Source organism: Micromesistius poutassou (genome assembly GCF_964030765.1).
Source record: "Micromesistius poutassou genome assembly, chromosome: 10".
Taxonomy (NCBI): domain Eukaryota; kingdom Metazoa; phylum Chordata; class Actinopteri; order Gadiformes; family Gadidae; genus Micromesistius; species Micromesistius poutassou.
In genome coordinates this window covers 5,200,610-5,228,071 of record NC_140280.1, presented here as the reverse complement: position 1 = coordinate 5,228,071, position 27,462 = coordinate 5,200,610, and the positions used below count along the sequence as shown (strand labels likewise).

Sequence of the window (27,462 nt, the reverse complement as noted above, 5' to 3'; positions counted from 1 at the left end):
GAAACGAAACCCCTTTTTTTTTTCCTTCACGTACTAAATAAGTACTCCTTAGTATTGAAAACACAAAGACTGAACAAAAGATGCACTGTGACTGATATAACTGCTGCTATTCGCCACCGGGGACACACCGTATCTCAGAGGCCGTCCTCCCTGAAGGACAGGGGACAGTAGCGGAGGACAGCTGATCCCGGGTCAGAGGGAGACACTCAGACTGTCCCGGTACAAACGGCCCCACACTGTTGGAGGAGGCCGCCCGTGTGGACTCCTGTGTACTAGAGCAGACGTTAAACTAAACCCACTGTTTCCTCATCCTGTGTGTTCATGATCCACAGAACAACGAGTGCGAGAGAGAGAGAGAGAGAGAGAGAGAGAGAGGGAAAGAAAGCCTCTCTCTCTCTCTCTCTCTCTCTCACTCTCTCTCTCTCTCTGTTTCTTTCTGAAAGTCTTTGAACGATCTTACCGGTCACTGTGGGAATCTTAAAAAAAAATAATAAGTCAGTTGAATACAGTGTTGATATTGGAATCAGTTGTCTTTCTGTTGCCTTGAAGATATGTTTTACATAAATGACTGATTTTAGTCGATGTTGTTCCATGTTAAGTCTTTTCATCCAAACTAGTTCAATTAAAACATTAAAAGTTCTGCTATTGCTTCAGTCGTGTTCTGCTCTTCCTGATGCTCGGCGGTTAAGGGTCGATACGCAGGAAAGGAAGTATATATACTACTCTGAAATTATTAAATTCAACCCACAGTTGAGTTAAGTGTGTTGGTTAAACCTACAGTTGAGTGCATAGGTTAAACCCACAGTTGAGTTAAGTGCTTTAGTTAAACCCACAGTTGAGTTAAGTGCTTTAGTTAAACCCACAGTTGAGTTAGGTGCATTGGTTAAACCTACATTTGAGTTAAGTGCTTTAGTTAAGCCTACAGTTAAGTGCTTGGTTAAGTGCTCATGTGAGCATACATACCACCACATTGTTGCTGTCCCAGACCCCGACATGCCGGTCAATAGATGTGATTGGCTGTCAGCACCAAGTTGAGCATGTGGGTTTGGAACGATCGGAGCGTAACTTTACCGCGAGGAGCTGCTGCCCGGGAACCATGATCCAGAGCCCGGGAACGACGATCCAGAGACCGGGAACCATGATCCAGAGCCCGGGAACGACGATCCAGAGACCTGGAACCATGATCCAGAGCCCGGGAACGACAATCAAAAGCCCGGGAACCATGATCCAGAGCCCGGGAACGACGATCAAGAGCCCGGGAACCATGATCCAGAGACCAGGAACGCTGAGGGGGGGGGGGGGGGGAAGGAGGGAGGGAGGGGAGGGAGGGGAGATCAATCCACTGTTTCTGGTTCAGAGAACACAGCAACCTCCCCATCAGCTGCCCAGCGGCTCCTAGGGAGGGAGGGAGGGAGAGGGGAGGGGGCGGGAGGAAGGGAGGGGACAGGAGGGAGGGGGTGGGAGGGAGGGAGGGAGGGAGGGCGGGATTAAAACTAGTTTATTGGACAATCAACAATATCTTTAACAAAACAGAATAAACCAGCATCCTCCAGTAGGGGGAGACCTTGTCGAGCCAAGGTGTCTTTCTCATTTAAGACTAGACGTGACATTAATTAAAAGTAGACATAATTAAGAGTGTACCTTTGTGTGGGCGCGCATGCGCGCGAGGTTATGGAACAGAATCAAAGGTGCCAACATCACGTGTGTGACATCGAATTCAAATCAATAAGACAGAGAAATAGAATGACGTTCAGCAGCCTTCATCAACCTGCATCATCAATGTCTTTACCGTAGTGGTCTGAGAAGGCTGAGCCCTCACCAGACACAACAAGTCTTCTCTCCTCCTCAGATAAGTCTCCTCATCCATTAGATGTAAAAGTCGAAGTGTTGTCACCCCGCGGTCCCGTGAATCCGAACTTTAAGCGTTCCGCAGATCCGCAGACTTTAAGGGCAGCAGGATGGGTCTGGAAGGATGAAGGGGTGAACATTAACGTTACAACGTTACAAAAACACCATTTAAATAATCAATTTGTGACGTTTATTTAAGAAATGGGCCTGCCGATATAATTTAAAGATTCGTGCTGCTTGAAAGAAAACGGACTAAATGACAAATCAAGTGTTGTAAATTAGTTAATTTAAACGTGGCGCTAACACTAAAAACATTAATCTAACTCCTTAAAGATGCTGATGATACGAGTTCACACTGCAGTAGTCGCCATAGCAACAGAGGCGGGAGGTGGGTGTCACGGAGGTCAGAAATAGCCAAATGGAATCGAACGCACATTGGAATGTGTAATTGCGCTAACGACCACATCATCAGGTCTGTTGTACCGCCGAATCAAGACCGACGGCGATCGTCTAACTCCACGGTCGCTCATGGCCCAAAGTGTCCCTTGCTGACCGACGATGACATTTGGTATGATCCACCCTCATAAGAAACAATTGACCACTGGTCCGTCCCTCCCATCCCTTGGGAGATACCACTGTGGTGTAGGGGTGTTCTCGCCCCTGTACCACTAACGTAGTGCCCAGTGTAGCAGAATTGCATCGCGCCGGGCTGTGAGGAGCGGGTCGGCATCACGGTGTTTGAGGGGTGGGGTTCGATCCAGTGATAATATCAGCGGACAGAAGGTGTAAGAAGAGACTAAAGCACCACACAGAGAAGGGGAGAGATTGCACCAGAAGAGGAATTAAACGGGTAAGAAATCGAAAGGCTTTTGCAAATGAATTGAAAAAGAGAAAAAAGGCAGAGACCATGATTGGGTGAAATAGGTCGTTGATGTTATTTTTCATGACGATAACCCATTTTTATTTTTCTGATTATTTAAGGTGTGCATGCAAACATACTGAGGCCTGCGGGCTAAAATATGTGTGTGTTTTGCATTAGCCTACATGGAATCAAATTATTGGAGATATTTTGAGGAACATTTGCCATTGATTTTTATTCAGCCTCACTTAAGTTTAAAGCAATCCCCCTTTGAATATTTTCCGTGTGTACATTGATAATAATTGGGAATTCTATTTTTGCTGGATCATTGGAGGCTGACAGGAATGCTGTTGTCTTAAAGAGCCCACAGTTATTTTTGTGGGACCTCATTTTGCTTTTGAGATAGCCAGCATCACACACTGATTATTATCTGTGTGTTTTGCTTCCATAACACCTATTCTTACTCATATTTTATTCAAGAAATTCCTAAATATATAATTATTAATATATATAGTATTTAAAATGCTGTTTATTAAATGTCAGGGACCAGCTAAATGAACACAACCAAGCTGCCGTCATTTCCACAAATGAAGGAAAATCCATCAATGGTTCCATGCTACCGTTCCATGCTATCATTCCACTGTAGCTTCCATGCTAACGTCTGCAGGCCTGTTGTTCCCCTGGCTAGCATGAAAGGTGACACACCGGTGAACAACACGATGAGCGTAGGACAAGCCCGCAAACTGGTGGAGCAGCTGAAGATCGAGGCCAGCTTCTGCAGGATCAAGGTGAGCCGGCCTCACACTCAGCTCACCCCTCATGGATCACCGTCGCACACAATATACACAATATCACTCTCACAGCGCACCCCTCGAGACACACTATACACAATATCACTCTCGCAGCTCACCCCTCGAGACACACTATACACAGTATCACACACACACACACAGCTCACCCCACGAGACACACTATACACAATATCACTCTCACAGCTCACCCCTCATGGATCACCGTCACATACACAATATCACACTCACACATAGCTCACCCCTCGAGACACACTATATACACAGTATCACTCTCACACAGCTCACCCTTGGTGGATCAGCGTCAGCAGACCCAGTATGGAGATGTAAGGTGTCGTATGTACAGCAGAGAATGAGGCCGCTGTTTTCCAGTCATAAAGCGACCAGATAACTGGACATGTTCACAAGTGCTTCCAGACGTCAGAGTAGGTCAGAGCTTTCAGGAGTTTACTTTCACTGTTGAGCAGCCTCTTCTATCGGGAGTGTTTCAGGTTGTCCCTGCGGAGCCGGGGGTGGGGGTGGGGGGGTCAGACGGCGCCTTGCTCAAGAGGCCTTGGTAGTCAGGTAGTCTGCAGCCATCGGGGTTCGAACACAGAACCCTGAGACTGGGAGACGAACCCCCAGACCATCCGGTCGACTAAGACAACAGGGACAACGGGGCATCCGGTCGACTAATGTCGACTAATCTCTCTGATGAAACAGCCTTAAATCCATCATAGCGTGAGTATATCTTGTGTGTGATGACTGAAAATGTAATGAATGAAGACCTTTATTCAGCCCATCTAGTTATTGGGCTCTGGGTGGGAGTTCTGGGTGGAAAAACACCCATAATACGATACACAGGAGACGATGTCAGACACTGGAGGTACTGAGAGTAACTACTTGCAAATAGTTTATTATTGCAACCCTACATGTTAAAAACATGGCACATGTTTCTAATTCATTTCAATCATCACAATCTGGAGAAAAACACAAACTAAATAGGATTTGAACAATGTTCTGTCTCAGGCCTGACGTGTGGATGTCATTCAGCCTCCTGACTGCCTGCATCGGCTACAGGGTCAAACAAGGTCAGAGCTAAAGGACAACAGGGCAGCGTTTCACTGGTCACCTTTCGCCAACATGCACAGGTGGAGAGTATTAACAAAGAAAGACTCAACCGCTCCCCTGGGATCCATCCTTCTGACCTCAACCTAGTAGCAGTCAGTGGTGTGTTCTGCTGCTGTGATTCGGTGGTCGGTATATGCTGGAGCAAACCATATGTTGACCATGAGGATGAACGCTCCTATCTAACCCTCAGGGGTCACTTTGCCATCACAAGCCGTTTCGGGTGGACACTCCCACTTGGCTAACCCACGTCCTAAAGATGATAGAATGTTGAACATAAACTCTCTAAATAAAAACTCTAAATACAGAACATGAACATAAATGTTTAGATGATGAAGTCACGCCAACGTTGGCGTGTGGACCGGACCACAACGTCCCTGGCGTCCACAGCCTTCTGAATCCTGACCTCCCCCCCTTAACGACGTCACACTCAGGTTCCCGAGTCTAGATACTTACTGATACTGATACTGTACTGTGATGAAGTCATCGTCCTCCAGGTGTGTCAACCCTTCCGGGTCCTAATAATACATGGTCCTGTGATGATGTCATCGCCCTGTTGTTTGCTCTGGGTTTCAGTCGCGTCTGCGTCTCCGTAAGATGGGCTTTGAGACGCCATTACCACCCTGGCCTGTCCGGGGTGATGAGGTCTCTCCTGAACAGCGTCCCGCCGTAACGTCTCCCATGTCCTCCTCGTCTCCACAGGTGTCCAAGGCGGCGGCGGACCTCATGGCCTACTGTGACGCCCACATCCACGACGACCCCCTGATCACCCCCGTGCCCACCTCGGAGAACCCCTTCAGGGAGAAGAAGTTCTTCTGCACCCTGCTGTAGGGACGAGGGAGGGCGGGGGGTGGCTGTAGGGACGGGGGGCAGAAGGGGTGAGGGTGGGGGTGGGGGGAGGGGGGGGTCACTGAAGGGACGTGATTGGGTGGGGTGTACAGGAGTCAGAGTGGGGTGCTAGGGTACGATAACTGACTGGTGCCCAACAACAAAGTCCTGAGCTAAATCTGCACTGGTACTATCGGATGGATTCAAAATCAATAGATAAAGCTTGACCAGGAGAAGACGGCGATTATTGACACCGCGAACAGCCCAAAGAACGAACAAAGATACTTCTCGTATTAAAGTGACCACCTGTGACTTTGACCAAACCACACCCCTCTCATGAATTAAGGCCTTTCATGCGTTTCATTTAAGCAAGACTTATCTTTTTCAAAGGCTCTCTTGGTCACATTTGATTTAATGCTGGTGTTGCTTTGCAACCAAGTAGCCCATTTTTAGGTGTGAGATTAGCAATGGAGGCAAGAAAAGTGTAGTAAATTTCATGTGCTACACTTGGCATTCTACAATTGATATAGTATATGTATTTGGACTTAAAGATGCATTGTGAAGGATTTTGTAGCATCTAGTGGTGAGGTTGCAACCACTGAATAGGCGGATCAACATGGCGGGCCCAGTGGACACAGAGAGGGACCCGCCCTCTATGTAGACTTAAAGGGCTCATTCAAAGTTAAACAAGTCTTATTATCATAGGATTATACACTACTTAAAACATATTTAGGAATATTGTTCAACTACTGCCACATCCCTTCTGAGAGATGCCACTAAATTCTACTCAGTGCATCTTTAAAGGGCCTAAATGTACTCATTGGGAGGTGGGATTCACTCCCACTCGTGGTCCTGTTTTTAAATGACTGCTAATGGTCATACCTGGTTACCTAGGGGCCCTTTAATGTCTTGTTTCAACAGGGAGAGACTGTAGTGTCATGATTTCAGTGCAGTGGTCCTCCCAAGATGGACGTACTTCATATAGCCGTTTATTTTGTACATCGGCAGTTTCTTGCATCAACAAAACGTATTCGATGCAAATTGATTTTGTGTAAACGTTTAACATTTCATGTGATTTCTTGGACTGCCTCCATTAAGGCGCTAGTGAACCTTATTATATATCCACACATTCCAGTATGTGAACGCAAACCAAACAGTCAAAGACTTCTGTCCAATGGTTTTTATTCATGAGCCACATCTACAACATATGCACTTTAAGACGGACGTACAACACCATCTTTAGCGTCGCAGCTCAGACGGTGTGTTAAGGACTGCTTGGCTACTAGGTTAAGTGTGAAATAAAATATCATTACCAAAAGGTCCAACATGAGCATTGCCTTTTCATTACAGAAACAATTTAAAAGGAAGTTACATTTTGAAGTTTGTTTAAATTAGGACAATACAATAAAAAAGCAGCAACAATTCAGTGTGAAATGCCCATCAGCAGTGACATCTCAAACAGTAAGTTATAATGGTTCAGAATTGTTTTGTTTTCCATTTGATCGTCGAAATGGATTACAGCATCTTCATTAAGCAGTTCCATCGTCAATCCATGCCCATGAGAAGTTAGGAGATTCATAATAGCCAGACTAAGACAAACTATTATAGTGTGTGGTTTTGTCTTCAGTCATTTAAAACCTGATTAACGATGGAAGTCAAAAGAAAAGCGTCAAAATGTTCCTTCTTCCCTCGATTGTTTCTGCTTGGTTGCCTTAACCATAAAATGTTTCAACACTGACATATTTAGTCATTTTCACCCTTTACTATTAAACACTGATATCATATTGTAGATTCATAGCGCACATTTTTTTGTTCGCTGATAACTTGGCATTGATGCATGAATTAAACTAGAAATTAGTTTCAGATCCAAAACCTCCAAGTATAGAGTTGTTTTCTTTATACGAGTCAAACTGAGCAAAAGGGAAAATCATATAATACAAAACAAAAAGCAGCAAAATTATGGTGAGGCAAAAATCTGTTTAATCAAAACCAGTTTGCAACTGAGCAGCACCAGAAAGAGGTCCCACAAAACAGTCAGAACAGTGAATTAAATTTAAAAGCTAACATTTTCTCAAGGAGGAAATTCATGAATCGTCTGTTACTTGACAGTCCTTTCATTCTTTTTTTATGAAGCCCGAACAAGTCTTTGTAAATCTTCTGATTTTTTTTTTTTAAAAGATACCAGTGGATTGCACACCACACAAAATAAGAATCACTTCAACAATCCTGGCTGATCCTACATGCTAATATACACAAGAACACACAAGCTTAGTTTCCATGAGGTCAGCGTGTCGTCGGTCAGCAACTCACAGTTTACACTACTTGCTTTCTATTTCATCTCCGGTACAAAATAACTGTTTTCCCACAATGCAGATTAAAGAATGTTGATTACTTCCCCATTACCCATCCACCCGGGGGCGTGTCCAAAGTCTCAAACAACCATCTGGTTTAATGTCATTGTCGTTATAGTGGCTAGAGTTACGTCTCTGAACAGTCAGCAAGCATATAAACAAAAAGGGTAGAGAAGGACGTGTGATAAAAGAGGAGAGTAGCCTATAGGAAGGAGTCGCACCACTCCCTGAGGCAGCTGTAGCAGTCACCTTGCTGTTTGGAATTCGCCCCGCATGTGTCCTTCAGCCAGTCCCTGAAGAGCTCCTCGTCCTTCTTCAGCACCAGGAACTGACCTAGCACCACATACGCCTGAGAGAGACAAGAGACAGAGAGAGAGAGGATACAACAAACATTATCAGACCATCCCATCAGGCAGTAACTGAGCTGATTTGTGACCGTGTCCCCAGGAGTTCTCCAAGGCCCCTTAGAAGACAGGCAGGCTAACATATATTCTCCCCACTGCCGTTCATCAATACATGTCCCTCATAGTATTGACAACATGCTTTTAACGCCGCCCCTCAATTCCTAACCCACCCTTGTCCTCCGAGCAGTGTGTGTAACTCACCTTATCAAAGCCCTTCTCCTCCAACCTCCTGCCGAGTGCGTCTCCGATTCCGGCCAGAGCCATTACCTTCTTCTCGCCCATTGGCTCGGCCACAAAGTCCTTGTGTTTCTGAGAGGTCGACGACATGTTCACTAGGCAGTGGTGGTGAGGGGTCACCCGATCTGAAGCACAATATGAAAGATTAAAACATAATATTCATTACTAAAACCAAGTTGACTTCATCAGGTAATATGCCTTCAACAGGTAGAGATTAAACTATAGACTTCAAACCAAACCACTGGTAGATTCACAACCCTGCCAGGTCAGAATCAAATCGTTGGCATTTTTAGGTTGGGCCTTTCTGGTATGAACGTTTAAAATTAGACTCAAATAGTTAAGCTTAATAAACGAAAACGAAACTAAGAAAACGAAACTAAGAACGTCCACTCACCCAGATAAACCCCATAAACCAGATCGACCACACGTTTAACACGCCTGTCACTGCACAACAATTAGACACACAAGCCCTAACTATATATAGTATCTATAAACTATACATTAGTATATATATATATATATATATATATATATATATATATATATATATATATATATATATATATATATATATATTATATACACTATATAGAGAAACGCATCCCTGCGCGCCACGAGCAACCGGCTAACGGGTTAGCTCGGTCGGCTAGCTCAGTCAATACAAGGCAAATTCAAATGAACCAGGTTACGTTTGTTACATATTTAATTACGAACATACGTCCCTATGGCGCCGGGTTCGATGCCCGCCGGATGGAGTGAAGCCAGTGAATCGAGCTCCATTCAAATTAGTTTGGCGCATTAGCTTAGCATCGGCTAACCCATTGATAAGCCTTAACCAAGTTTTCTGAAAGTTTACTTACAGACATAAACGTCTACAATAAACCGTGTGGGCTTATTCTAAGTTAATATATGATAGTAGCGCTGCTGGTTTAACAGGATAGTGAAGTTTTACCGTAGCTTTGAGAAGAATAAAAAGTGTGTTCACTCAGTAGCGCCGCTGCCGCTGTTTAGCCGGACCGTGACGTTCCTCCTCCAGCCAATAGCGACGCGTCTTTCAGACGAGGTGTAACGTGACGCCCCTCCTCCAGCCAATAGTAGCACGGCTTTCATACGAGGTGGACCGTGACGCGACTCCTCCAGCCAATAGCGGCGCGGCTTTCAGACGCGTTGGAGCGGGAATGCCGCGCTTACCTCAACCAATCAGAGAACGTTGCGTCAAAACGAGTCGGTCCTGCAGGCACTCCCAAATAATTACTGTACCATTTTGCTCCATATGTTTTCAAAATAAACAAAACCTGTGACCACGCCTTAAAATATGATAATTTGTTTGTTAATTAAAACTTAAAATTAAGTTTTTATTAACGCTTAAAACCCAGATGACCGGGTACCCGCCAGCAATGAATTAAATTACATAACGTTACATTTTATTAGATGTTTACAATTATAATTTTAGTGCAAATTAATTCACAAAATAAGTGGTACAATACAGAAGTTAGACAAATAGCTAGAGATTTATTGTTTCACTTTTCATTTCCCAAGATGACGTTTGTTGCAATAGCCTGTGTTCAACCTGCCGGGAGATTGAACCTATGATGCAGGCCACGCTAACCAACCTACACGAGTGTCACTAGAGTGACACTCGGTTCTGCTTTAATTAGTCATCCTAGAACGTAGAAGTACCCTAGAATATTACCCCTACATGTGTAATTTCTGTACAGTTTTAAATTTATTTTGTAATTGGATTAAAAGAGTTACACACGACAACACAGTTCAAACATTGCTTAAAGGAGTTTTATTAATTAGCTTCACATTAAACAAAACGTTTCATGACATCATTGTGCGTGATGACTGCCTTCAGCTCCCCGTGAGGTCCACCTCAGCTGCTACAGGGGTGGGGGGGGGGGGGCATGGGGTTTGTCGGCAATGGCGGCTAAGCTCGGCTAGGCTAGGCTACATAAGTGCATGTGTTACAGTGGGGAAGCTGTGGCGCCAGCGTGTCTACAGCTCAGACAGGATGTTGCCGGCCAGGCTGCAGGTGAGACCGGTGCCGTCGGGCTCCACGTTCACCTTCTTCACCACGCCGTCCTCCACCAGCATCACGTACCTGGACGGGCAACAGCCATTGGTCAGCGAGGAGCCCCCCCACCCCCATCTACCACCAGTCGCCAGGTTGGTACGGTCCACCCGGTGGTACGGTCCACAGGTGGATCGTACCTACCGGTGGACCGTACCATCATGCATCTGGGTGGACACACAGGGGTCTTAATGCTATCAGAATTAGTCTTTCATTTGTTACAGTACAGAATGACGGTGTTGAAATAAGTGTTCATTGGTTTTCCAAGTTAGAAAATAGAATTTCTAAGTTATTTAACACACACACACACACACACACACACACACACACACACACACACACACACACACACACACACACACACACACACACACACACACACACACACACACACACACACACACACACCGGAGGCTGACCTCTGTGAGCGCTGGTTCCCCAGGGCCTGCACCACGGGGGCTTTGTCCAGCAGCAGGTCCACCGCCTGGGGGACGGAGGGACACACATCTCTCCATGATCTCTGAGGGTTACTAGTGCAGCCCCCCCCGCTAACACCAGCCTGTTGGCACGGTGCCCCCACCCACTAGCTCTGCTGCAGCTCTCCAGAACCACTCATCCAATCACCTTCAGCCTCGACCCCGGCCTCCCTCGGGTCCTCACACACGCCGAGCCATGGAGTGGATCGGATGAGCGGTTGGGGAGATGCTGGCAGAACAGACAGACACTGGCAGGACAGCCGGACACGGAGCCACTCAGTGGGGCATCGTGATACCCAGTTGGATTTATTCAGTAATTACAATGAGAAGATATGCCTTTCAAATGATCGAAAGATGACTATTGGAGAAAGTTAAACTAGTTTAAGTGATACAATACTGAAGACTTCAGCTAGACTGTCACTAGTGATGTCTCTCGTGATGTCACGAGCCCCAGCCCTCCAATCAGGACTCCTCGTTACCTTGGTGAAGGCTCCAGTCGGATCCGCCAGCATTCGAACCTGGACAGGACAAAACATTGGAATCATTCTCAGAGACGCGAGTATAATCACTGATAGGCCCAAATAGTAAGTTACGATCACTTTCATGGTCCAATAAAACATAATTTACAACAAGAAGGATGGAAAGAAAAAGGATTTACTGGAAGCTTGAAATAAAATGGATGGAGCGTTAACCAAACAGATGTGCTTCTCTCTGAGCATCTGCTGGCCCGTCTGGTTGAAGGCCAACAAAGGTGTGGCCACATGCTCCATCAGCTGGCATCGCAACTCAAGCGTTACCACGACAACAGAACAATAAAGATGGAGAAAATAAGCTGAGGAATGGGATGACGAGTATGAAGCAACCCTTGGTCAAAGTTCAAACCATCTCAACTCTAACAATCCGATCCTTTCTCAGAGATATGTTTAGAATGCCAAGTTTCTATATTAGTCAAAAGCCTCTCTAGGAAACGAGTCAAACCCTATTGATTCAATGTTCTGACTGCAAATAAATCCAAATCCAAGGCAGCCCACAATATCTCTTACCTCCATGACTTGCAATTCGCACAAACAGAATTATCTCCAACTCGATTAGTACGTGCATTTCTTCTGCAGTGAATAGTTTCATTTCTTCTCCACGTTGCATACAAAGCCACATACTGACAGAGTAAAAACTAAAGAATCCAAGTGTTGAGGCAACTAGAGCCTGCCTTGGCCTGTTCATCTGAGGAGAGCTCTTCTCCTCAGATGAACTGCTCTAGATATCAATAACCACAACCAGTAGCCTGACTTTAAACAGAAGACAACACAAACAGCTTCCACTAGGAACAGCCCAGTCATCCAGCTCTTCTAAAACCAGTTTGTGGACGTGAACCAAACCCCTCCCCATCCTTAACCGACTCTTCTAAGAATACTTTTGTCTCCCGTTTCCCAAGAGAACCAAAACCTTTTTCAGGGCTGCCGGCAGAGGGAAAGGTTTACAACCAGTTTCAAATGATCAGGAAGCATGGCTTAATTCACAAAGTAGGGTTTGAATAAAGGGGTGTAATTAACTCATGCAATGTATTGGTGAATTCATGGCATCATCTGGATATTAAGAGAGAGGCACTGGCTAGTGTGGCTCCAGGAGGAGACTGCTGGAGTTTATCCTTCAAGTCCTTGAGAGGGCTGAGGGTTAAGGGGTGTCACATTAAGGGCCGGACTAAGAAGACAGATTGGACCCTTACCTTAAGGGCCCTGAGGGTTAAGGGGTGTCACATTAAGGGCCGTACCTTCCCCTCCGCCCCGTGCTCCTTGCCCCAGGCGGCCATGACGAAGGCGTCGTTGACGGCGATGCAGGCGATCTCCTCCACGCCTTTAGTCCGCAGCTCCGCCGCCTGCTGCACGAAGCCGGGCAGGTGAGTCTGGAGGGACGGACAGAGAGGGGACAGAGAGGGGACAGAGAGGGGACAGAGAGAAGGCACGACATGGACAGAGGTCTGTCAGAAACCAGGCTGTGCAGCGCCGTAACATATTAACACGTTAATGGAGCCGCTCCCAGCTCTGATCCCTGAGACGGTTCTCAGACAGTTCCTTTGATAAAGGTCTGGCCATTACATGATTGAACTGCAGTCTTCCTCAACAGAGCCGCAAACAAGAACATAATCCAATATTTATTTTCAAGGACAATATTGACGCACAACTCGCTGAGTGAGTGGCGGTCGGTACCTTGGAGCACCCTGGGGTGAAGGCTCCGGGGACGGCGAACAGAACACCCTTCTTCCCCTTGAAGACCTGGTCCATGGACACCTTGGTGCCGGGGTCGCCCTCGTGGACCTCCACTGCCGGGAGACTCTCTCCTACCTGCCAGGACCAGGAGTACGTCACTGCTTCATATCTCACATTACGGGCTTTAAACATCCCAGCATCAACCTACAGATATTAGTGTCTTGGGGTTATATAAGGACTCTGAAAGGCTGCGTATTAAATCTGAATCAGTTAGAATGTTTTTAGCACCTAAGCTTTGACATATGGAACTTCTCATACTGTTATTAAATATTCTCGGTATATCCGAAGGGTTAGTTAATCACCAAACAGCAGGTATTTGGTAAGAGTGCAGCGTTCTACAGGATAGACATTGATCGGAGTGGATTGGATCACTTATTTGTTGAAACGTTACCGGTCACTAAATAATATTGTACAAAAATGAATTAAACCTCCAATACCATCAGTACAACCATGCTAATCTGACTAACCAACCATATGTACATACATACATACATACATACATACATAAACATACACACACACACACACACACACGTTGCTGTAGGTTGAATCTGATCCCTTGTGAAATTACCACAAAGGCCAGATTGACTTTATACTATAAAGCATAACTTCAAACTATAAAATATTCCTATATGCAGTTCCACAGCTTTCCCCCTAGGGGGCCTGTTCCAAAATGGCTTCTTGTATTCATCCAGTTATATAATAAACCCAAATAAACAACACAACTAAATGTAATGTATAATGTTGTTGTACAATGAGGTTGTCTACATTAAAGTCCCGAACGAGCCAGAGATTTCCCATCAGCGTGTCTGGTCAGTGATATGTAATGCAATGTGATGCAATGTGATGTAATGAAGGGTTAGGGTTAGGGCTAACAGAAGCAGCACATGTTCCACAGCCAGAGAGCAGAAACATGCAGACAATAATATCATATCAACTAGGATAGGGCTGCATATGTAAATGTTCTTTATGGATCACTAAGGCCAGAACCAAACGTGTTGGAGATGGCTGCTGAACGATCATTGAATAGCAGCTGCGTAGCACCAAGTATCAATCAAGACATGAATTGTAATGCCCTAATATTAATGTGTTCAAACGGGGAGAATAGTTTGACCTCGTCGCTAAGTCTGGGGTTATATGATATAGTCTACTCTGTGTACATCCTTGACCTTGTCCCAAATTAACTTTCACATGCTAGACCCACCGGGCCACGGTAAGCCTGAACACTCGTCCTGCTTAATCCTCGTTCTCTACTAGATTTATTTAACTATACAACAAGAGGCTGGTTAAAGGTTGGTTAACATAGTTAAAGGTTACAGTAGACCGGATCATCGTAATGAACCGAAATAAAAGCCGAACGACCTTACCTTGATGGGCATGTTGGCGGCTGAAGAGGTGCGCAGCGCTCTGACGAAGTGGACAAGTCCGGGGGTTCTGGAGACCAGAGCTTTATGAACGGACAGCATGTCTGATCAACGACTCTGTGTGAATAAGACAGGGTCCGCCCAGGGGGATGACACCTCCTAGTTTGACTCGGAGTGGGAACTTCACCCTGAGCTCCAGGTTCACTTCGGCGTCCGGTTGGGATTTGGATTTCAGACCAAAAGCTTTACTGCGCCACCTGCTCACCAGCTGGAGATCGACGCACCGGAGACCTCAGTCTAACACTGTTTACATTATGACCGGCTTCAAAATGCTCCATACTTATTGTTGTAACTGTATTTGGCGATATTGTAAGACATACAAACGGTAAAGGGCTTATAGAGTCATAGTTATATTGTTTTATATTATTTAACAGGCCTGACCAAATACAGTCTGTTGAGCCGTAAAAGTAGATAGTCAGCTGAGTTGTAGGAGCTGTGACATACTGAGGCCAGCAGGGGGGGCTAAAGGCCAGCAAGGGGGCTAAAGACCAGCAGGGGGGGCTAAAGGCCAGCAGGGGGGACTTAAGGCCAGCAGGGGGTGCTAAAGGCCAGCAAGGGGGGTTTGAGGCCAGCAGGGGAGCTAAAGGCCAGTAGGGGGGCTAAGAGGGTCCTGTCCCCTCAGCTGTTGCCCACCACTCGTGACCGCAGTAGAAAACAATAAATGTAGGTTTTAACAGCTGTTACTTGTTCTTCTACCGTTCAGATTCTGTTTGCATCAGATTCTTAAATCCTAATTGGTTGGTGCTCGGTGCTGCTCTCTATCACCGATCATAGTGGATCCATGAATTTGGCACAACGCAGGTATGAGATGACAGAACAGTGAATTTATGATCTGCTGAGCGCACAAACATGAGACACCGGTGATGTGGTGGCGCTGGCTCCATATTTATTAGACAACACAAAAGCACCACAATGACCCCCCCACCTCGCTGTGCAGGCAGCTCACAGTGGTCTCATAGGGACAGCTTTAGACAGAAAACGCTTTCATTAATGAGCCTAACACACAGCTTCACAGCAATTATCACGCACAGAAAGGTAAAGCAAGTGTCAACAAACAGTAAATTGAGTAAAAAATAGAATTTAATCATTTAAATAGTCTTCCAAAATACAAACATTGATTTTAACCCCTAAATAATATAACATTAAGTACAACTATTTTTCGTTATAACTGGCAATGTTAATTTTACACTGTGGCTATACAAGGAAATGTGAGAGTTTTGGTAATTTCTTGTATTGCTCACCAATATTAATGAACACATTCTGAACAGAAATTACAAATGACGGTATTAATTCAAAGTTGACAGTGGACATTTGCTCTAACTGCTGACCTTCTAGTGGTAAACCTTTCAGAGAGTAAGCAGTGATTGGGGGGGGGGGGGGGGGGGGACCCCCGAGAGGGGGGGTAGGGGCAGACGGTTCCATCAGCGCATTATGCACAAACATATAGATCCATCCGCCACTGAAAATATCCTCCGAAAAAGGAGGAGGAGGAGGAGGAAGAGTCAGAATGGGAGTGGGAGTCATAAAATGTAAAACCTCGGAGGCGCTAGGAGTCTCAACACATGTGGTGTGAACTGGTGTGAGCTGATCAAAGAGCCAAGTACGAGTACCAGTACGAGATGCGCTTAACAGTTGCGTCTTTACTGGCTTAACGTTTCCAGGGATTCAGGACAAACCCCCTGAAGCCCCTCGTCCTACAACTAGAACAACTCAACTAGAACAACTCAAAACACACTTTGATTTAAAAACAATGCAAATTTCTTCACTTTTTTTTTTTTTTAAACCTTTAGCAAAGTCAACAATGTAAATCATGTATTTAAAAATGCTAAAGTTGAACGGGCGGTCAAAAACATATTACAATTCGGTCGTCTTTTCTTCTAGATAACATCTGGTCGTCCATCAGGGCCGATGGTCACGTCTCCTCTCCAGACGTCAACGTACGTTACCATAGCGACCATTAGGGCCGCTGCGCGGTCCCAGGATGAACTCAGGCAGCCATTGTTGTTTTTATTCTTACTGGAGGAGAGTAGAACCTTTTTCACTTTTTAGGAGACCCATTATGTTCACTAATCACGAGAGGCAGAGAGACGGCTCAACATCTCTCAGGCCGCTGGGTCGATTAAACCAAATCTAGAACACTTCATTACAAACAGAGAGTTCTCTAAAGGTAACTTATTTTTGTGGCTCAAATCAAGTTAACGACAGTAATACAACAATGTGATTTGCATTCCTGTCTTCTAGAATGGCTGTCAGGCTCCGGCTTATAAAGTAAAAAACAAAAACATATTCCCTGAACTATGTGCACTGTTCACACACACACACACACACACACACACACACACACACACACACACACACACACACACACACACACACACACACACACACACACACACACACACACACGTACCTAAATGACATAAAAACTCAATGTGACTTTCCGATTATACAATCTTTAGATTTCCTTTCATGACATAAACCGATTGCGCCGCCTTTTCTTTACTTGTTTTCTATTCTAAAGCCCCCCCCCCCATAGAGACACACCCTGCCCACCTGGCTGGCCATCACTTTAATGTATTGCTTTTAACATATTGCAAGTAGTTCCTATTAACTGCCAGCCCGCCCTACAGACCCTCAGTGCGAGCAGCGCTCTGACCCGGCCCTCATTGGCCCTCGGTCAGCCTATGGCTATGGAGCAGCTATCAGCTGCAGAGAGAAAACACACACACACACACACGTCTTTTTTAGATTTTTTCTGCGTCGTTTTCGTGAATACTTGGTCAGCATTTATCGTCCGTGGTTACGCAGCGTCGACTGCACGGGGAGACGCCACCGTCTCCTCAGACATCCCAGCATAATAATAATAATAATAATAATAAAACGTTGGGTCACTCGAGGCCCGAAAGAGTGGACCAGTCCTAATGTTGATGGGCGGCTTCACGCAGGACGGTGGAGCTCCACAATAAGAGTCCCTCATCAGAGGCTCCACAACAAGAGTACCTCATCAGGGCTCCACAATAAGAGTCCCTCATCAGTGGCTCCACAATAAGAGCCCCTCATCAGGGCTCCACAATAAGAGTCCCTCACGCCTCCTTCTGGACTAGACTAGACTAGAAGGTTTAGTCCACTAGAAGATAGCGCCAGCGTCCTCAACACTCCTACGACTCCCGCCCCACCCCCACACCTCCTGCTCCTCCGCCTCCTCCTCCAGCTCTTCCTCTAGGGGGAGTCCATCATGGCCTCAAGCATCTCCAGGAAGAGTTTATGCATGGGCACGCCCCCGCGGGTCTTGATGCTGTAGAAGGTGGTGAGGGCGCGGCCCGCCGTCTGTCGGAGCAGCGGCAGTGTGAGCAGCAGCCGTCCCGCCCGCTGGCCGTCGTCCGGCCGCCGCTGGGCCTCCAGCTCCACCAGCGCCTGGTGAAGGAGGTCCCGCAGCTTCTGCACCGCCTCCATGTCCTCAATGTACACAGAGTCTGAGGAGGAGGAGGGGGGAGGCGGAGAAGGAGGAGAGAGGGAGGAGGAGGAGCAGGAGGAGACAGGGGGAGGAGGGGGGAGAGGAGGAGCAGGAAGAGGAGGAGGAGGAGGAGGAGAGAGGGAGGGAGGAGGAGGCGCAGGAGGAGGACGAGGAGGAGGAAACAGGGAGAGGAGATGGGAGAGGAGGAGCAGAGAGGTAGAGGAGGAGGAGGAGGAGGAGAGGGGAGAACTGTTATAAAAGGATTCAAATAGATAATCTAAATTGTGTAAACTGGCCACTGTAGCACTTAAGAAAGCTTCAGCTCACCACCACTCACACAAATGAGGGCAGAATAACCTGAGTCACAACAGGGCAGAGAGCCATAATAGTAATCACTGGATCCAGGTCCAATTTGGACACGTTGATAATGCAGCATAAGCAACACAAGACCAGTGCACACAGCCAGTCCTGTTCTGAGGACAGACGGTCGTATAAACAACGCCTTGTTGTGTATACGACCCCTACAGTAGGTGTACTGGTGTTTACAGTAATCCTACGTGGAACTGTTGACTGATGCCAGCAGCGGTCTGCTGACCACCTAATGAATCAAGTGTTGTTGTAACACGACTAACAATTACTTACACATACTTTATTAACGTTATAATTAGGGATGCATCGATTTTTCGGACGAACATCGGTATCGGCCGATATTCGCGTTGTTGACTGCCATCGGCCTATCGGGAAATAAGATGACATTCACCGATGGCAGTGGCCGATGTTTCTCTGTTGTGTCATATAAATGTTGCGCTGGCTAAATGTTGTGTTGGTTATTTGAAGATGCAACAGGTGGTAGGCTACTAATAATACCACCCATAACAGCCGCTGGCTGGACACGCCTCTGGCGTGATGACGTAAGCGGGCCGGTGCCGTGCGCGTGTGGTTTGTTTACAAATTAAAGTGAAAGAAAATGTCGGTCATGTGGGAGTATTTCACTGTCTCGGAGAAAGATCAGCGATATGCAGTTTGTAAGACATGTTCCAGTGACATTTCACTCAAAACCCTTTTCGCTTCGAAACCCCGCATCCCCCACAATCTAATGCGATGAACTCCATCACATTGTTAGTGATCGCTTTAGCTTTGGCGCTGTCCGTGGGGATTTTTTTCCCTTTCTCAATTGCTGTGGTTATCGACTGAGTCTTGCTGGTGGTGGTTTGTGCTTTCTTGGTGTCCCGTTCATTTCTCCGTTTTTTATCGGCTTTCAGGTAATCGTTGTACACTTCTCCATGTCTGCTTTTCAAATGGCTGATGAGATTTGATCAGTGTTTGTAATAACGCTGTTATCTTTTCAGTAACGGGTAATCTAACTAATTACTGTTTCCATTGTTACAACGCCGTTACCGTTACTGACCGTTAAATGCGGTGCGTTACTATGAATTGATTGAATAAACTGCGTAATCCGAATGCACTCCTGGCTGCACACACAAACTGCTAGTGAGGAGAGCGGCTGGTTTAACAACGAGATAAGCGATTATGATTGGCTAAGGCAGAGTCATGTTTCATGGTAGCCAATCGGAGCCAGTGTTTTTACCCACAAGCCAGGATACGGGTGCCACACACACACGCACACACACAAACACCAAACAGATTCGATGAAGCAGTAGAAATGGCGAAGAAATGTCCGGAGCAATCATTTTCAATTCATTAAGGTCAAAGGCAAGAACGTGCATGTAAAGGTGGAATAAATAACAACAACAAAAAAAACATTGGTATCAGCCAAATTGTTATTTTAAACATCGGTATCAGCTCAGAATTTCACAATCGGTGCATCCCTAGTTATAATAGAGCTTAATCAAAGAGTATCCGTTTCTTCCTGTGTGAGAGGTTAGCCTTCAGGCATTCTAGATCAGAGGAAAGTCTTTCTCTCAGTTATAAGCTGAAGCTTTGTGTGAGATGCGAACATCTCAGTGTTAGCAAGCTTTTAAGACAAAACAACAAGAAGTATATCTAGTATATACAGGTATCTGAGCGTACCTGAGTTGGTGAGGGCTCTAGTATATAAAGGTATCTGAGCGTACCTGAGTTGGTGAGGGCTCTAGTAAAGGTATTTGAGCGTACCTGGGTTGGTAAGGGCTCTAGTATATAAAGGTATGCGCCTACCTGAGTTGGTGAGGGCTCTAGTATATAAAGGTATGCGCCTACCTGAGTTGGTGAGGGCGATGGCCTTCAGCATGACGAACTCCTCGCGGTCGACGTTCAGGACGCGGAAGCGGCGCGCCAGCTGGCTGATGGCGGCGTTGAGCTCGGTGAGGCCGGCCACGCGGGACATCTCCTCGTCCAGGACAAAGTCCTCGGCGAACACCACCTCGTCCTCGCAGCCCAGCGAGCGGTAGGCCACGCCCAGCACCAGCACCTCCAGCCACACCGACTGCAGCACCGACATCTGGTCGGCCAGGGAGAGGGACAGGAAGCCTGGGGGGGAGAGGAGAGGGGGGGGAGAGAGAGGAGAGGGGGGGAGGGGGGAGAGAGAGAGACACCACGGGGCTCTGTGAGTAACGGCTTCAGCTCTGAGGTCCTTTCAAGGGCACCGCTATCACACACACACACACACACACACACACACACACACACACACACACACACACACACACACACACACACACACACACACACACACACACACACACACACACACACACACACACACACAGCTGAGAGCAAATGAGCAGAAATATCTCCTCAGGCGTCCGCTTCAGGACTTGAATGTCTCACTATAACGAAGACCAGACGCTAAACATCTAACCCCCCCACCCCCCTAGTTACCAGGGATTATCCCCCCCCCCCGGTTACCGGAAATGAGCCCCCCCCACCGGTTACCAGGGATGTGCCCCCCCCCCCCCGTAGTTACCGGGGATGTGCTTGGCCCAGCCGATGATGACGACCAGCTCGCGGTCGGCCAGGTCGCACAGCGTGGTGAGGGTGCGCTGGGCGGTGTCGGGCTGCAGGGGGTCCGGCATGGCGAACAGCTTCTCCGGCTCCGCCACCAGCAGGTGGGACACGATGATGTGGGAGGAGCCCTTCTCCCCCTCCTTCCTCAGGGGCAGCGGCGCGCTCTGATAGGTGGCGTTCTCCACCTCCGGCCGCCGCTTGTACTTCTGCCGCCCCCCCCTCACCCGGTCCAGGCGGACCCCTGACCCCAAGACAGAACACACCGAGTGAGGAGGGGGGTGGGACAACAACACTGGGACTGAAGTGTGCCATATTGTGCTCCATGGTGTGTGAATGGACGAAATCAGTAAGATGCCAGATTGTGCTCCATGGTGTGTGAATGGAAGGACTGTGTGGCTGAAGGTGCCAGATTGTGCTCCATGGTGTGAATGGAAGGAATCAGTATTTCTGAGGGTGCCAGATTGCGGGACTCACCCTCCTTCAGCATGCCCACCTTCAGGCACTTGGTGAAGCGGCAGGCCTGGCACGCCTTCCGCCGCCGCTTGGTGATCTCACACTCGTTGGACGCCGGACAGCTGTACTCGATGTTACCTGGAACAAACACGGCCGCTTAGAGAGGCTAATGGAGGAACAAACACGGCCGCTCACAAAAAGTTTTTTTGCTAAATGATAATGTTTTTATAAATAATATATTACAAGTATGTAATAAAAGTACAATTCTAAACAGAAGAACGGCTGCAGTCCTAATACGACCCTTTTTGGCTAAAAAGGAATAATAATGTTTGTATTAGTAATAAACAGTTCCTGTGTATGTCCTCCTGACCAGAGGGGGGCGCCCCACCCAATAATAACTCAGTGTGTACTACTCCGTAGTAATACTAATGTTTGTATTGGTGTTAATAGCGGTGTCCTCCTGACCAGAGGGGGCGCCCTACCTTGGATGGTCCTCTTGAAGAAGGCCTTGCAGGCCTCGCAGGAGGCCACGCCGTAGTGGTACCCTGACGCCACGTCGCCGCACACCAGGCACAGCCTCTTGGGCAGTGTGCTCAGAGTGTACTTGCAGCGGCCGCCGCCGCTGCCCGTGGATCCCTCCTCCACGCCGTCGCCCCCCTCCTCCTTGAAGTGGCAGCGCAGAGGGGGCGTGTACAGCGGGGGGGAGTAGCGCCGGCCCCCATCACCCCGGGTCCCGCCCCCTCCTCCCCCGCCACCCCCTCCACTCTGGGAGGAGTCGGAGGAGGCTCCGCCCGGGCTGTTACGGCCGCCCCCGCCCCCTTCTGGGCTGCTGGGCTCCGCCTTGATGTACAGGTCCGTCCGGCGTTCCCGGGAGGACATGGCGTCTGCACCAACGAAGAAGAGGAGGAGTAAGGAAGAGAGGGGTTTGACTGTGTATAGCACCAACGAAGAAAAGGAGGGAGTGATGAGGAGAGGGATCTCAGGGCGCCTCTACCAACAAAGAAGAGGAGTGAGGAAGAGAGGGGTCTGACGGTGTAAAACACCAATGAAGAAAAGGAGAGGAGTGAGGAAGAGGAAGAGAGGGGTCTGACGGTGCATAGCACCAATGAAGAGGAGTGAGGAAGAGGGGCCTGATGGTGTAAAGCACCAACGAAGAAGAGGAGCGAGGAAGAGAGGGGTCTGACGGTGTATAGTACCAATGAAGAAGAAGAGGAGTGAGGAAGAGGAATACTCGTGGATGATGTCATTGCTTTGGATTAGGACATCATGAGGCCAATCAATCTGTGGTCTTTGGTTTAATCCAAAAGACCATTTCAAAATATTGGGAGTTTGAACCTAAAGCATCCATAAACACAAGCACTGACACACATGAGCATCGACGTATAGAGAGGGGACCATTGTTAAGGTCAAGTGCAGCTACTCACTCTAATATGATGGATCTATAGAACATACATACATTCACAAATGTATATTTTACATTACAATATAATAGCAATAATGCATTAACCTTTGTTTGCTTTGACAGTAAGCAGAATGCAGTTAATAAATAACAACCACATGTCTACAGTACTGATGAAGGGAATTCTATGGGACCCAATAATGTTTATTGGCCCCTATTGATCACTTGGGCTCATCCACCAGGATTATCCATACATTACATTTCCAGCAGTGGTCTCGTTCTACAGGGACCGAACACGATTACTGCTGCTTTAAAACAGGGACCTCATCGAACAGAATCACTGCTGCTTCTTTATAACAAGGGCCTCACCGAACACTGCTGCATTAAAACAGGGACCTCACCGAACACGACCACTGCTGCTGTAAAACAAGGACCCTACCGAACACTGCTGCTTTAAAACAAGGACCTCACCGAACACTGCTGCTATAATACAGGGACCTCAACTCACCGATCACTGCTGCTTTAAACGGGCTGTGATCCATGGACCGGCATGGCGGTCACTATATCGCGTTAAAACCCTTACCCTGTGTGAGTTAACCCGCATTCTGTGTTAAAATGCGGTCTCACTTTATGTATCTGTGGTCTAACGCTATGTATCTCAGGCTAGCGTTAGCACTAGCTATGCAGCTTTGCAGCTACGTTAGCTAACGTTAGCCAACATGCTAGTTCCGATCCGGATTGAGCTCCTAATGTTCCGGATTAAGCTCCTAATGTTCCGGATTGAGCTCCTCATGTGTCCCGGTCCGGTCCGTGTCCGTCTTACCTGTGATGAGGACCGGGACGTGGGTCCTGTACTAGCACCGCATCCTGACTGCTAACCGCGGATTAGAAACGTCGCTCATTTGGCGTCTCAACTTTTGTAGATCTGATCCCCAGGAGACGCTCCACGCCGAGCCGCTCCTGAACCGACTCCCTTTGGATAGTCCGTGCAGTCGGTCCGTAATAACCCGATCTCCACCTCAAAGTTCATCTATTACATCCATGAACCGCCACAGTATTGTGGATACAGTGCAGCCCGACGAGCTGATGTATGGTCGGACGGACAGACTGGCTGGCTAACTGACTGACTGACTACCAGGAGGAGGTCATCCAGTACTGATCATGCCGAGCTATAATCACCTAGAGGATGAGGAGCATCCCATAATAGTAGATTTCAGTCCAATGTGAAAGTATATCAGACAGCAAACTACAGTAGTCATCGTCCAAGAGTTAGTAATATATGTATATAGACAATACATACATCATATAAAACCAATAATAAATTAAGAGAAACCATGAATAAACTCTTAAACACTCTGGTTTTATAACTATTGAGCTGAGACCAAACAATGTGGTACAAATTACCAAAAGCTATAAATACGAGTATAGGGACTGGTCATGTTATGAAGGATTAAACGCATAGCCTACAGTAGATAGCTCCATGCAGAACATTAGCATTCATTGTGCAACGATCCTCTACAAAGGTCTCTCCACTCCCACTTACACAAGCACGGAACAAATCACATTTGTGGTCCAACTTTGGTCGCGTGCCAGTGGCAACCTTCAAAAGTTACAAAGCCCTTCCCCACTCTGTGGGACATTGAATTACCATTAAAGCCTAGACGCTCCTTCACACAAATCCCACAAATGAAGTTTTGAACCTGATTCTTATTTCTAGAATTTCCTGTTTCTTTCAAACTTGTGTATATCCTCGCCCCACAATGGTGGCTGTCCGTGTGTAATCTGGCCCTGTCCTTCAGTCCGTCCTTCAGTCTGTCCTTCATCTATCCTTCATTTCTCAACAGTATCAGGACTTCTTCCAAAGCGTAAACGACCTCAACCGTCCAGCACGCCGCTGGACGGTTGAGGAAAGGAACTGAAAGACCTTGCTACTCAAAGGCAGAGCGCCATGTTTTCAGAGTCCACCGCCCCGACCTGAAAACCCCGGTCGTGCATTCTGGGAGATCAGGAGCATGATTCCCATGAGCCTTTGGGCCCGTTGGCAGGGGGTGTGGAGTTGTTTTGAGGAGAGTGTTCTCCTTGGTCTGTTTAACTAAGTTAACATGGACTTCTGAATATTGATATAGCCATGGGAAATGTCCTTAATAATGGACTCATGCCGGCCGTTCTTGACCCTCAACCTTTGTGGTTTAATAAAACAGTGCTCATATTTGACCAAAAACCTCAAATGTAGGATTCAGAATGATAACTTCTTGTCCACCTTGTTGCTAACTATCTTAATTAATAATATCAGTTATTATTCGATAATAAATAAGACAGACCAAACTGACGATTGAACACAATATTCGTTATCAATGAGAATTACATATATATATATATACACACACACACACACGCACACACATTTCCTTCTTTCTAATCATGTTTACTGCAACACTAACTTTGCCAGCCAGGAACACATCCTGGTCTTGTATTGTTGGTCATTGATAAGAAACACTTATCAATTATTTATCGAAGGGAAAGCCTTCTCTACTCAACACCTGCGAAGGGAACTGGAATCCAAATCATCTCATGTATACACTGTATACACACAGTCTTTAACGCATTACACTGAAACAGGAGAGAGCAGATCCCCAGTGAACAGAATGGGAGTGTTAGGGTGACCAATGACAGTTTGGTGCTCAGAGCAGAGAGGAGGGTTACCTGCTCGGAGAGCGATAGCTGGGAGCTGGGAGTCCTCTCTTCTTCGTGGCAGACCTTCCTGGCTCTCCGTTTGGCTTGAGGTGTTACCGTCTGGTCAGGGCACCTGGGTCACACACCGAGAAATACAACTGTTCAGATGCCACCATGTCGACTCCAGCGTAAACACAGCTCCCTTTTGGTCCCAAACCAGAACATGTGTTGGCCCCAAAATAACCTCCGGTCCCAACAGGTTCCAGGAGCCCATCAAGAATGACCACTAGCCTTCTCAGAGACGCAGTAAACGACCAGAAACAATCCCATGAAGTGCCGACCAGCGAGCAGAATGAGTGAGAACCCTCCGTCTCTTTAGCCAGAGCTTTCATTTCACTTGTCACTCACCCCGACACACACACACAGCCAACTGTATCTTAGCACAATTTACCAACACACACACACACAAACAGCCGTATGCCCTCCCCCTGTTCGCTGATACGTTTCAAAGGTCACAGCCAGCAGAACGCTTGAAGGACACACGAGTCCACCAGCACCGTCCCTCTGCTGGGTGCTATGCAGCGTTTCGGTGGCACACACACACACACACACACACACACACACACACACACACACACACACACACACACACACACACACACACACACACACACACACACACACACCTTGATGCAGTATGATTTGTTATCAGCAGATTATGAATTGTTATACTGGACATCAAGCATTACTTAGAAGCTATCAGTCTATTTCAGCACACCACTTTACCCTACGACCAAACTTAATGTTCTGTGTTTTTGGTTCTTGGGAAAACCAAAACTGTAAAAGTTTGACAACGGAAAGTTTTGACACGCAAAGGTTTTTTTCTGGGACGCTTCGGTGGATGGCTGCAGGATCGCTGCTCTATCCGCTCTAGTCGTCTGAAAAAGCCTTTAAAGTGTATAATGCGAGGCGGTAAGGGCCGCAGGGCAGGAGGAGCTGATATGTTGCATTAATCCCGCTGTGGGAGAGCTGGGCGGCGCAGTGGAGACGAGCGGAACGGCAGCAGGGGTCACCTTGCCCGGGACTGATCTCACGTCGGTGAAAGGTTAATTGCAAAAGTGGATTATGTCTTAAAATCAGCAGTCTCAATCCCGGTTCAGTAAAAGGCCCGAGGTTTGCAGAAAGTACTGAGTATAAACACGTACATTCAACTGTAAATATGCAACACGGAGGAGAGTTGGGAAAGTGTTTGGGGGATGTGGACCCGACTTAAACTCAGCCTGGATGAAGGCTGAACTCGGGGGACCGCTCACCGCAACCTGATCCCCGTTGTGCACACGTTCAAAGCCCATCTGGATAACATTTGACGGCCTGATCTTTTAAGAAACGGCATAAGTCTCACAACAGCAGAGTGATTCCAACACGACACGGTGCGTTCTGCAGCATAATGAGCTCCCATCTCTTATATTAGATATGAATATGAGACGAGGGCCTACACTGACTTACTAGACAGCACGTCGCCTATTTCTTAACAACGTTAATAAACGTTTCAATAGAGCCTTAAACGCCAACTTCGCCTGTCAATGCGGGATCGTGCGTGAAGCTCCCCGCACCCCGACGACGAGACCCGCAGCGCAGCGAGGACCGGCTGAGCGCCCTGCCGGCCACCGAGCGCCTCCACACGGACACATACCTGGAAACATCCCGGGAGATCCGCGCTCTGGATTTAGATCTCAAGTCCCGCCGGTCCTCGACGTCCCCGCGGTCCTCTGGTCCGCACTCTGGCCCGCTCGGCGCCGCTCGGACCCTCGGAGATTCGTCACTTCAGGAGATCATAGCCCTCGACTCAGGGTGTT

At 47.3% G+C, this 27,462-nt stretch overlaps 4 protein-coding genes across 5 annotated transcripts in view; 1 reads left to right on the top strand and 3 right to left on the bottom strand.

Moving 5' to 3' along the window:
• Positions 1-3,396: 3,396 nt before the first annotated feature.
• gng3 (guanine nucleotide binding protein (G protein), gamma 3) lies at positions 3,397-5,454 on the top strand (the record flags this gene model as incomplete). Its single annotated transcript, XM_084473823.1, has 2 exons — positions 3,397-3,495; positions 5,326-5,454. The coding sequence occupies 2 exons, from the start codon at positions 3,397-3,399 to the stop codon at positions 5,452-5,454; spliced, it is 228 nt and encodes a 75-aa protein (XP_084329949.1).
• A 1,162-nt stretch (positions 5,455-6,616) lies between these two features.
• Positions 6,617-9,477, bottom strand: banf1 (barrier to autointegration nuclear assembly factor 1). 2 transcript variants are annotated; one of them, XM_084473970.1, is made up of 3 exons: positions 9,396-9,477; positions 8,408-8,568; positions 6,617-8,151 (listed from the first exon to the last, which is right to left on the bottom strand). In XM_084473970.1, exons 2-3 carry the CDS (start codon positions 8,531-8,533, stop codon positions 8,005-8,007), a joined length of 273 nt encoding a protein of 90 aa, XP_084330096.1. In that variant the 5' UTR covers positions 8,534-8,568; positions 9,396-9,477; the 3' UTR covers positions 6,617-8,004. The 2 variants fall into 2 exon arrangements, with proteins under 2 accessions (XP_084330096.1, XP_084330097.1); XM_084473971.1 differs by lacking the exon at positions 9,396-9,477 and adding an exon at positions 9,304-9,321.
• A 741-nt stretch (positions 9,478-10,218) lies between these two features.
• On the bottom strand, positions 10,219-14,886 carry prdx5 (peroxiredoxin 5). Its single transcript, XM_084474180.1, has 6 exons — positions 14,625-14,886; positions 13,198-13,332; positions 12,762-12,893; positions 11,473-11,511; positions 10,937-11,001; positions 10,219-10,547 (listed from the first exon to the last, which is right to left on the bottom strand). Exons 1-6 carry the CDS (start codon positions 14,721-14,723, stop codon positions 10,442-10,444), a joined length of 576 nt encoding a protein of 191 aa, XP_084330306.1. The 5' UTR covers positions 14,724-14,886; the 3' UTR covers positions 10,219-10,441.
• Positions 14,887-17,004: 2,118 nt separating this feature from the next.
• The window catches only part of esrra (estrogen-related receptor alpha), a 10,600-nt gene continuing 142 nt past the window's right edge, over positions 17,005-27,462 (bottom strand). Inside the window, exons 1-7 of the mRNA XM_084474515.1 lie at positions 27,300-27,462; positions 25,637-25,739; positions 22,017-22,418; positions 21,556-21,672; positions 21,041-21,322; positions 20,335-20,604; positions 17,005-18,154 (exon numbers count right to left, since the gene is read on the bottom strand). The exon at positions 27,300-27,462 is cut by the window's right edge and continues 142 nt beyond it. Of these exons, the coding sequence (XP_084330641.1) occupies positions 17,901-18,154; positions 20,335-20,604; positions 21,041-21,322; positions 21,556-21,672; positions 22,017-22,413 (1,320 nt within the window). The 5' untranslated portion in view covers positions 22,414-22,418; positions 25,637-25,739; positions 27,300-27,462 and the 3' untranslated portion in view covers positions 17,005-17,900. The remainder of the gene's footprint in view (positions 18,155-20,334; positions 20,605-21,040; positions 21,323-21,555; positions 21,673-22,016; positions 22,419-25,636; positions 25,740-27,299) is intronic.

What these genes read in the sequence shown, in the direction of transcription:
- prdx5 (XM_084474180.1), bottom strand. Translation starts at nt 14,723, where the DNA reads ATGCTGTCCGTTCATAAAGCTCTGGTCTCCAGAACCCCCGGACTTGTC. An exon ending in TCACCCCAGGGTGCTCCAAG is followed by an intron (nt 12,894 to 13,197) that starts GTACCGACCGCC and finishes CCGTCCCTCCAG; the next exon opens with ACTCACCTGCCCGGCTTCGT. An exon ending in AGCACGGGGCGGAGGGGAAG is followed by an intron (nt 11,512 to 12,761) that starts GTACGGCCCTTA and finishes TGTCCTGTCCAG; the next exon opens with GTTCGAATGCTGGCGGATCC.
- banf1 (XM_084473970.1), bottom strand. Translation starts at nt 8,533, where the DNA reads ATGTCGTCGACCTCTCAGAAACACAAGGACTTTGTGGCCGAGCCAATG. An exon ending in AGGAGAAGGGCTTTGATAAG is followed by an intron (nt 8,152 to 8,407) that starts GTGAGTTACACA and finishes TGTCTCTCTCAG; the next exon opens with GCGTATGTGGTGCTAGGTCA.